The sequence below is a fragment of the Triticum dicoccoides genome, chromosome 5A, assembly GCF_002162155.2.
Source record: "Triticum dicoccoides isolate Atlit2015 ecotype Zavitan chromosome 5A, WEW_v2.0, whole genome shotgun sequence".
In the NCBI taxonomy this organism is placed as follows: domain Eukaryota; kingdom Viridiplantae; phylum Streptophyta; class Magnoliopsida; order Poales; family Poaceae; genus Triticum; species Triticum dicoccoides.
This window is the reverse complement of record NC_041388.1, coordinates 682,212-693,175: the sequence shown is the minus strand read 5'-3', so window position 1 is coordinate 693,175 and position 10,964 is coordinate 682,212. Positions and strand designations below refer to the sequence as shown.

At 49.6% G+C, this 10,964-nt stretch overlaps 1 protein-coding gene across 1 annotated transcript; it reads left to right on the top strand.

Annotated features, from left to right (window-relative positions):
- The first annotated feature begins 4,702 nt into the window (after positions 1-4,702).
- Positions 4,703-6,377, top strand: LOC119296983 (glucan endo-1,3-beta-glucosidase 5-like). The gene is made up of 3 exons (XM_037574960.1): positions 4,703-4,869; positions 5,007-5,123; positions 5,226-6,377. The coding sequence occupies exons 1-3, from the start codon at positions 4,703-4,705 to the stop codon at positions 6,022-6,024; spliced, it is 1,083 nt and encodes a 360-aa protein (XP_037430857.1). The 3' UTR covers positions 6,025-6,377.
- Positions 6,378-10,964: the final 4,587 nt, after the last annotated feature.

Here is a 10,964-nt window from a genome sequence, read left to right as displayed (position 1 = left end):
TTTGGGCTTCTCCCTCCTTTTCTCCCCCTGATTTTTTTTACTTTTATTATTACTGCCCTTCATTGATTGGTCCATCGAGTCCTCCCACGGATCGATCATTTCCTCCACTTAATCCCAGCCGTTGGGCCCATATCCAACAACACATGAGAAGAAACTTGAGTCAGCGTCCAGTAGAATAGATACTACGTACATAGATTGACTTGGTTTGGATTGGATTGGACTGGACAGGTTTATTTACTGCTTTGGACTGGACGGTTTTCTTTTTAGTAAATTGGACTGCACGTCTTTTTTTTTGTTGGTGCAGACACAGCTCGTAACTACTACCCGCAAGCTTACCATGCCAGAAAACACTATCGAGGGCGTCGAGGTCCATGGTGACGTTCCTTCCTTCCTTCCTTCCTTCCGTCCTCCTCGGGTGGTTCTCCAATCCAACACATCCTCCTCCAGCTAGTCTAGCTAGGGTTTTCTTCTCCTACAGCAAAGGAAATGAAAGGAAGGACCAAGGCATCGGCGGCGGCTTGGGAGGGAGGGAGGATTTGGTTGGGCGTCGTTTCGTTTGGGCTTCTCCCTCCTTTTCTCCCCCTGATTTTTTTTTACTTTTACTATTACTGCCCTTCATTGATTGGTCCATCGAGTCCTCCCACGGATCGATCATTTCCTCCACTTAATCCCAGCCGTTGGGCCCATATCCAACAACACATGAGAAGAAACTTGAGTCAGCGTCCAGTAGAATAGATACTACGTACATAGATTGACTTGGTTTGGATTGGATTGGACTGGACAGGTTTATTTACTTCTTTGGACTGGACGGTTTTCTTTTTAGTAAATTGGACTGCATGTCTTTTTTTTTTGTTGGTGCAGACACAGCTCGTAACTACTACCCGCAAGCTTACCATGCCAGAAAACACTATCGAGGGCGTCGAGGTCCATGGTGACGTTCCTTCCTTCCTTCCTTCCTTCCGTCCTCCTCGGGTGGTTCTCCAATCCAACACATCCTCCTCCAGCTAGTCTAGCTAGGGTTTTCTTCTCCTGCAGCAAAGGAAATGAAAGGAAGGACCGAGGCATCGGCGGCGGCTTGGGAGGGAGGGAGGATTTGGTTGGGCGTCGTTTCGTTTGGGCTTCTCCCTCCTTTTCTCCCCCTGATTTTTTTTACTTTTATTATTACTGCCCTTCATTGATTGGTCCATCGAGTCCTCCCACGGATCGATCATTTCCTCCACTTAATCCCAGCCGTTGGGCCCATATCCAACAACACATGAGAAGAAACTTTAGTCAGCGTCCAGTAGAATAGATACTACGTACATAGATTGACTTGGTTTGGATTGGATTGGACTGGACAGGTGTATTTACTGCTTTGGACTGGACGGTTTTCTTTTTAGTAAATTGGACTGCACGTCTTTTTTTTTGTTGGTGCAGACACAGCTCGTAACTACTACCCGCAAGCTTACCATGCCAGAAAACACTATCGAGGGCGTCGAGGTCCATGGTGACGTTCCTTCCTTCCTTCCTTCCTTCCGTCCTCCTCGGGTGGTTCTCCAATCCAACACATCCTCCTCCAGCTAGTCTAGCTAGGGTTTTCTTCTCCTGCAGCAAAGGAAATGAAAGGAAGGACCGAGGCATCGGCGGCGGCTTGGGAGGGAGGGAGGATTTGGTTGGGCGTCGTTTCGTTTGGGCTTCTCCCTCCTTTTCTCCCCCTGATTTTTTTTTACTTTTATTATTACTGCCCTTCATTGATTGGTCCATCGAGTCCTCCCACGGATCGATCATTTCCTCCACTTAATCCCAGCCGTTGGGCCCATATCCAACAACACATGAGAATAAACTTGAGTCAGCGTCCAGTAGAATAGATACTACGTACATAGATTGACTTGGTTTGGATTGGATTGGACTGGACAGGTTTATTTACTGCTTTGGACTGGACGGTTTTCTTTTTAGTAAATTGGACTGCACGTCTTTTTTTTTGTTGGTGCAGACACAGCTCGTAACTACTACCCGCAAGCTTACCATGCCAGAAAACACTATCGAGGGCGTCGAGGTCCATGGTGACGTTCCTTCCTTCCTTCCTTCCTTCCGTCCTCCTCGGGTGGTTCTCCAATCCAACACATCCTCCTCCAGCTAGTCTAGCTAGGGTTTTCTTCTCCTGCAGCAAAGGAAATGAAAGGAAGGACCGAGGCATCGGCGGCGGCTTGGGAGGGAGGGAGGATTTGGTTGGGCGTCGTTTCGTTTGGGCTTCTCCCTCCTTTTCTCCCCCTGATTTTTTTTTACTTTTATTATTACTGCGCTTCATTGATTGGTCCATCGAGTCCTCCCACGGATCAATCATTTCCTCCACTTAATCCCAGCCGTTGGGCCCATATCCAACAACACATGAGAAGAAACTTGAGTCAGCGTCCAGTAGAATAGATACTATGTACATAGATTGACTTGGTTTGGATTGGATTGGACTGGACAGGTTTATTTACTGCTTTGGACTGGATGGTTTTCTTTTTAGTAAATTGGAATGCACGTCTTTTTTTTGTTGGTGCAGACACAGCTCGTAACTACTACCCGCAAGCTTACCATGCCAGAAAACACTATTGAGGGCGTCGAGGTCCATGGTGACGTTCCTTCCTTCCTTCCTTCCTTCCGTCCTCCTCGGGTGGTTCTCCAATCCAACACATCCTCCTCCAGCTAGTCTAGCTAGGGTTTTCTTCTCCTGCAGCAAAGGAAATGAAAGGAAGGACCAAGGCATCGGCGGCGGCTTGGGAGGGAGGGAGGATTTGGTTGGGCGTCGTTTCGTTTGGGCTTCTCCCTCCTTTTCTCCCCCTGATTTTTTTTACTTTTATTATTACTGCCCTTCATTGATTGGTCCATCGAGTCCTCCCACGGATCGATCATTTCCTCCACTTAATCCCAGCCATTGGGCCCATATCCAACAACACATGAGAAGAAACTTGAGTCAGCGTCCAGTAGAATAGATACTACGTACATAGATTGACTTGGTTTGGATTGGATTGGACTGGACAGGTTTATTTACTGCTTTGGACTGGATGGTTTTCTTTTTAGTAAATTGGAATGCACGTCTTTTTTTTTGTTGGTGCAGACACAGCTCGTAACTACTACCCGCAAGCTTACCATGCCAGAAAACACTATCGAGGGCGTCGAGGTCCATGGTGACGTTCCTTCCTTCTTTCCTTCCTTCCGTCCTCCTCGGGCGGTTCTCCAATCCAACACATCCTCCTCCAGCTAGTCTAGCTAGGGTTTTCTTCTCCTGCAGCAAAGGAAATGAAAGGAAGGACCGAGGCATCGGCGGCGGCTTGGGAGGGAGGGAGGATTTGGTTGGGCGTCGTTTCGTTTGGGATTCTCCCTCCTTTTCTCCCCCTGATTTTTTTTACTTTTATTATTACTGCCCTTCATTGATTGGTCCATCGAGTCCTCCCACGGATCGATCATTTCCTCCACTTAATCCCAGCCGTTGGGCCCATATCCAACAACACATGAGAAGAAACTTGAGTCAGCGTCCAGTAGAATAGATACTACGTACATAGATTGACTTGGTTTGGATTGGATTGGACTGGACAGGTTTATTTACTGCTTTGGACTGGATGGTTTTCTTTTTAGTAAATTGGACTGCACGTCTTTTTTTTTGTTGGTGCAGACACAGCTCGTAACTACTACCCGCAAGCTTACCATGCCAGAAAACACTATTGAGGGCGTCGAGGTCCATGGTGACGTTCCTTCCTTCCTTCCTCCTCGGGTGGTTCCCCAATCCACCACATCCTCCTTCAGGTCTAGATAGGGTTTTCTTCTCCTGCAGCAAAGGAAATTAAAGGAAGGACCTTGGCATCACCAACCAACAGCATATATATATATATATATATATATATATATATATATATATATATATATATATATATATATATAATATAGCAACAAACAAAATCGAAATCGAATCCAAGCACCTTGACGATTGAGCTCCATGGCTCGGGCACCTGGAGAAGGTCGAAGCAGAGGAGGCGCAGCGAGAGAGAGGTAGAGCGCCCCAAGAGAGGAAGGAAGGAAGGAAGGAGGCAGTGGCGCGCGAGAAAATCGACCTGCGTCGCTTCGCGTGGGTCCTGGCCGCCGGCTCACCTGCGGGTCAGGTCGATCTGGGACTGGGCCAGAGAGAAGGTGAGGGCGACGGACGTAGGGGATCGCCGGTGGGGGAGGTCGCCGGTGTGGTGGGTGGAGGCGGCGGCGCCACCGTGAGTGGGATAGGAGGGAGACCAAGGGGATCGGGAGGGGAATGACAGACGACACACACACACACACACACACACACACACACACACACACACACACACACACACAAATTTTCCCAAGCACCCGCTAGCTTGCCCACGAGTACATCCCGCCAATCCCATGTATCATGTCACGCTCTCGAAGCTTGGTGGTGCCCAACAAACTCTATGAGGCCCGATCTCTTGCTGCTCCCATTGACCTCCCACTACCACCGTCCTAAAGCTCGGGTGACACATATTGGGTGAAACACACACATGGCACTAGCTAGATATTGGCCGTGAAACTTTCAGACAGACAGAAACACACATGCATGGTGTGAGAAAATCAATTCCCCGCAAAAAGAGAGCATAATTACTTTTATGGTTGAAGAAGTAATGCCTTCCTTAAAAAGTTGTTACCTTCCCAAAAGAATAATGTATGTAACAAAGTTTTGAATGAATGAATGGAATCTCTACTACTTAAAAAGAACGTAAGGTTCCCATTTCATCTTTCTTCCGACCACCTCCTCGTCCAACCTTTCATGTATATGATATCAATCACCTTAATTTACTTGCCTTCTGAATCAATTCTACTTCAGTTTACTTACCAAACTTCTAATCAAAATATAAGGTAATTCAAGGGTAGAATTTGATAAGAATTTATTAACACAGCATTGCAAACGCACGGTCACTGTTCTAGTTAGAAGAAAAAAAAGCAAAGGAAGGGGCCTTAAATGCGGGCGTCGTCGTTTGAGCTCCTCCAACGAGCGCGCATACACGTCCAAACGAGCTGCTCGCCACCGTCGCCCGGGACGTCGCCGCCGCCGAGCAGTGGGTGCAGCACAACGTCTCGCACTACGTCTCCGACTACGGCGTCGACATCCGGTACGTATTACGTCTCTTTTCTTCTTCTTCTTCTTCTTTCTTTTTCATTCAAACAATCAAGAAAGAGAAATCAAACTGATGGACATGCATGGATGGATCAAGGTTCGTGGCCGTGGGCAACGAGCCGTTCCTCAAGTCGTACAAGGGCCAGTTCGAGGCGGCCACGCTCCCGGCGGTGCGCAACGTGCAGGCGGCGCTCGTCAAGGCCGGCCTGGCCCGCCAGGTGCGCGTCACCGTCCCGCTCAACGCCGACGTCTACGAGTCGCTCGACGGCCGCCCCTCCTCCGGCGACTTCCGCCCGGACATCACCACCCTCATGACCAGCCTCGTCCGCTTCCTCCTCGACAGCGGCGGCGTGCTCGCCATCAACATCTACCCCTTCCTCTCCATGGACGCCGACGCCAACTTCCCGCGCGACTACGCCTTCTTCCCGGCCCCCGGGGCGCCCCCCTCGCAGGCCAGCGTCCAGGACGGCAGCGTGCTCTACACCAACGTCTTCGACGCCAACTACGACACCCTCGTCGCCGCGCTCGACAAGCACAGCCTCGGAAACATCACCGTCGTCGTCGGCGAGATCGGCTGGCCCACCGACGGCGACGCCAACGCCAACGCCGCCGGCGCGCAGAAGTTCAACCAGGGCCTCTTCGACCGCATCGTCGCCGGCAAGGGCACCCCGCGCCGGCCCCAGATGCCCGACGTCTACGTCTTCGCGCTGCTGGACGAGGACGCCAAGAGCGTCGACCCCGGCAACTTCGAGCGCCACTGGGGCGTCTTCAACTACGACGGCTCGCCCAAGTACTGCGGCTGTTGCGGTTTGGCGGCGGTGCGATCCGGGTCGTGGATGTCCTTGTTGTGCGGCGTGGATCAGGTTCGTGGTGGTGGACGACGGCTGGCGCATTGATACGAGGGGCTGACTCGGTCCGTGTTGGTCTCCTTTGCGTTGTGCTTCTCATGTCTGATGCTTTTTCATGGCATCGGTCCGAGTTGGGCTCCTCGGGTGTTGTCGTGCCGTCAGTTGGATCGGCTCTAGAGACCATGGGCATGGCGTCGTTCGAGCTTGCCCGGCGGTGGCTGTCGGCAGTCACTGGGTTGTGTTCCCACGATACACCGGAAACGGCAGGTGTAGGCGCCAAGGTTTTGGATCCCAAGTGGACCTTTTTTCTCGAGGGGCACCTGAATTTACGATTACCACGGTAACCGTGAAGTTCCGGACGGAATTTATAATCAAATTTTGAATTCAATTTTTTTAAATCGATATAGAGAGCTATTTAACTCCTATTATCACCTACCTTGCCAGGCCGCGACCAGTTCTCTTTCTAGGGAAGAGATGGACATTATTTAACTATATTGCAAGAGTTTGAATTCAAAAATTTCAAATTATTTGAGATTTTTTGCTCGATATGAGTGTTTCTCGAGGGGGGTTGGTAAACGCGGTAACCAAAACGCGGGTAGGCGCCTTCTACTGTGGAGGCGCTAACCCAGACATGAAACGTTAATCAAGGTACAAAAATCACAAAATCGACATTGAATAGTACACCACAAAGTTGGGCTTTAAATTTGATCCATTACCACATTGATGCTAAATTCATTATTTTTGTATATCGCCCAATGTTTTGAATTTTGATTTAAATTTTTGCAACAACATAGAACAATATTTTGTCAACGGGCATCGTCGCCGGCAAGGGCACCCCCCTGTACGAAAATTAAATTCAAAATATACCACGAGAATTCAAAAAAGTATGAAATCATGGGATCTCAAACTTGGGTGCCCAATCTACTCCCGTGTGAAGTTGCATAGAAAAATAAAAAAATACAAAGAAGTTGCATAGGAAAACTTGTAGTATAAGCAGCTGCTTTCCTTTCCTTCTCACCTGATGCAAAAAATGCCCTTTTCCTTCCTAGGTCAGCTACCTCCCCTTGCCCTTGGTTGCTACACTTGTCCATCCTTCGTCTTCCTTTTTGGCATCTTCTTCTTTGCCTCTCAACCGATGCAATGCAATGCGATGCCCCCACAGTACAATTTGCACTGCCTCCGTCACCGCCGTCTTGGGTTGTTTTGTCGTGCGTCTGTGTTGGACTTGTTGTGCTGTGCCCACAGAGGAACTTGGGGCTGTTTGTGTCTTTGTGTGTGTGTTGGACCTGACCTGCGGTGGCGTTGTGTTGGTGTGTAGTGTGTTTTGTTGTTACCTTGATACTTTGTGCTTGATGGTTACTTTATTTATAAAGCGGGTCGAAAGTCTTTTTCGATAATACAACTTGCATATGCTTTCCTCTCTTCCTTCTACAACCCAAATCCAAACTTACTCCCCATGCAACCATCAACTATACTAGCAAGCAATCAAGGAAACTGCCACGCGTGCTGCCACTGCCTCACCCACCAGGACGACTCCGGCACCGCGTGGGGCGCCGTCGTCGCCGTGCTCGCATTGCTCGCCATCGTGGCACTCTGACCCTCCCTCCCTCTGACATTGATGAGGATACGTACGCGCGCTCGCCACCTCAGCGGCTAGCTAGCCTAGAGAGGAAGGATCGAACAATTCTTTCATTATTATTCTTTCTTTAATTTATCGGCTGTCAAGCTCCCTGATCGGCAAGGATTAGAATTGTATATTTGTATATGAATATGTAGTGCAACGCTCAGAGGATCAGGAGGAATGTGTTGCACAAAGATCCTCGATCCTCCTCCGACTAATATAATATGGAAAATAGGAAATGCGAGGAGTTGTGTAAAAAGTCCATTCAATCTTTCGGCTTTGCCTTGTTGTCGTATTGTTTGGGAAGAAAATTGGGCACACATCTTCCATATCACTATGCTTCATAATTTTTGAATGCCTCACATCCAATTGAGATTGTTGATTTTGACCTGGTCGCATCCTGGGGTCATGTGGAGACAATCAGTGTTGGGTGGGCTCGATCTTTACTTGGTCGCATCCTCTAGTGCGCGCTTCTCTTGAGTTGTGGCCATGGCGGCCGGTGCAAGCAGAAGCGGCCACGGTTGCGAGCGCGGGCACAGGAGGCGGGTAGAAGGAGGAGGGTGAGAGGAGCGGGAGAATGGTGAACGGCCAGGGCGGAGCTATGCTTGCTGGGAGGCGGTGTTGATGCGGGCGGCGGACGATGCGGGAGAAGCTGAGGAGGAGGTGCTGGGAGCAAGAGAGAAAGAGAGGAGAAAAATATGTCGGGCTCGCCGCGACTCCCGGGCCGGAGGATTGAGCAAGGGCCCATGGTGATGCACGAGTGTTGATGCTGGCTCACCGGCGACGCCCCAACCGGAGGAGTGAGCAGGGGGCGGCGCGCGGGTGTGGAAATCGGCGGTGACTAGGGTTTAGAATCCGGAAACTGATACCATGTTAGAAGGGAGAGCGGGATTTAGTGAAAATAGTTCGTTGTATTTCTTGAGCCTCGTGGGCATATATATAGGAGTACATGGCCTATTTGAAGTATAAGACAAGCCAGAATACTTCCTAGTTTATCCTATGTTTCTTAATACAATCACGTTACTCAACAGGTCCAACGAGCGCCTCCTCCGGTCCTCGGTGCGGACGCATTCATGGCACCACTCCGACGTAACGCCTGAGGGACCAAGTCCGGCCATTTAAGCCAGACGACGGCAGCCCATCTCTATGTCGTCCCCATCCCTTCCCTCTCCATCCCCTCGGTGCCGCCACCTTCCATCTGCTCGCCGTAGCTGCTAGCCATGGCCCGGCAGAGGATCACCATGTATGCGATACTGACTCCAGAGCGTCGGTTGCAGCTGCTGGAAGAGATCCATGCTTGGCGCGATGTGAGGGTTGCTGTCGGCCTGCCTCCGGATTCTTCGTAGCCGGAGAAGGAGCACGCAAAGCCGGAGAAGGAGAATGCTACCATGGTGGAGGCGGAGCCGGAACTGCCGGAGGGCACACGGGAATATCGACAAGTTACTTTCACCACGATTCATATTGATTTAACGTTATAAGTGTTATGTGGGTGGACCAGAGCTGAGGTATTTGTTTTTGCTTGAACAAATACTTAGTTATGATTAGATGACCAGCTCACGCATGAGTGTCCGCTGACGGATGAGGTGTCCGGTTTGGGGCGTCAGCGTTGGAGATGCACATAGACGCTCCCTAATTTCGAAAGCCTAACTAGACTCGAAGTTAAAAAAAATATCCCTCAAATCAAATATTAAATATGCTTGAAGCTTCCCACATGCATATCCAGCAGTGCTACGCGGACGACAGAATTCAGACGATTCACAGACGACACATACATCCAGCCGGACATGCGCATGAATGAGCAGGGTACCGGCCGCTGGATGTTCAGGTCGTGCATAGATCGGGCAAAAGCATCGTGTGTGGAGCAATTTCGTTGTAGAAATCCGACTCTAATCATGATATGTGAATGTGAGTTAACAAAGTAATCAAACCAGGAAAAAAGGAGCCTCCAATATAATGTGCTCACATGGAATGTTGGGGAGATCGTACGCTAGCTAGCTAGGTTTCTACAGGAGGAGGGGAAAGTTTCTTGTAGGAGCCGATTGCAAAGGCGATGGCAAAGATGAAGGGTCCGAATGCTTTCTCCATAAGGTGATGGTGATCCGTCTTAAGAGAGGTGTAACACTCCGGGGGTTTACCACGCCTCCCCGGCCAGATCGCCGCCACATCGACGAGATATAGTCGTGCCGCCCACAACGCCAATAACCTGCACACGCCCACGCCCACACCCACACCATTAGAGAAGAGGAGCTCCCTCAAGTAAGTAGTAGTGATCTAAACGCTCTTGTATTTCCCAAGAGCTCAACTCACTCACCATGCGAGGATGGCGAAGAAGATGCCCAGCGCGAAGCTCAAATCAGAGACGCCGTCGCGGCGCACCCAGCAGCATCCGTGTCGGAAGGTGAAATACGAGACGCAGCCCACAAGGACAGCCAGCTCGGCCAAACCCACCACCAAAGACAGGCTCATAGGGTACACGCACTCACCCCTGTCGTTCAACCTGATATCCTCAGGCTTCTATATATTTTTTTAAACAAAAAATTACAACAACCAAGTAAGTATAGTACGTATTCCGTTCCGTTAAACACATGCAAATTAACAAACAACCAAAAACATAATAGTACTGCTAGTATGAATAATATCATGTGGAACATGTGCTTGCTTACCTCGGGCCTTGTGGCATTGTTGGCGAAAATCAAGGCCGCTACGCCTAATACTACCACCAAGTCAATTAGGAACCTTTTTAACTTTTCTGTGTTCATTTCGTTCTTGTCAGTTTGGTGCAAGCAAAAAAGAAACAACAAGAGAAATAAGATGGATTGTTAAGATTAAGACATTATGGAAATACATGCACTCGCAATTCACATGGAGATGCATGCCATTGCCGCAGCCACGGGACTGAAATTTGTGTATGGGTCTGCTCGGCTTCTTGCGTATGCATGCTTGCATTGATTCTTATTATGAGGAAGGAACCATGTCGAAGCGGGGATGCAAGTTGTGGGGAGGGGAATGAAAGTAGGTGAGCGGGCGTTTAGCGGTGGAGCTAGTTTCTCGTTTGTTTCTTCCTGTCCCAAAGTAAGTGGACCTCCGACTTTCTTGGAGAGTCAAACTTTCTTAATAAGGTTGTGATGGGGACATCCTCCTTCAAGAGGCCATGTTAGTAGCATGGCAAATCGGCAAGAAGGATCCTCTTGGCTGCCTCGTGTGCATGCAGAGGTTGGACTACAATGTTAGGCCAATCATAGTGAGAGTAACATAGCCCATTTAAAAAAAATTTGTTTATGTGACAAGTAGTTAATGAGATGCTCCGTCCCCCAACCCTAGCCTCCCCTCCTCCTCACCCCCAACCCTAGCCGCCCCTACTCCTGAC

Bases quoted from the DNA above. Each gene is read 5' to 3' on its own strand.
- LOC119296983 (XM_037574960.1), top strand. From the start codon at position 4,703: ATGGAATCTCTACTACTTAAAAAGAACGTAAGGTTCCCATTTCATCTT. The intron at 4,870-5,006 runs GTAATTCAAGGG...TCCTCCAACGAG, and splicing joins ACTTCTAATCAAAATATAAG to CGCGCATACACGTCCAAACG. The intron at 5,124-5,225 runs GTACGTATTACG...GGATGGATCAAG, and splicing joins GACTACGGCGTCGACATCCG to GTTCGTGGCCGTGGGCAACG.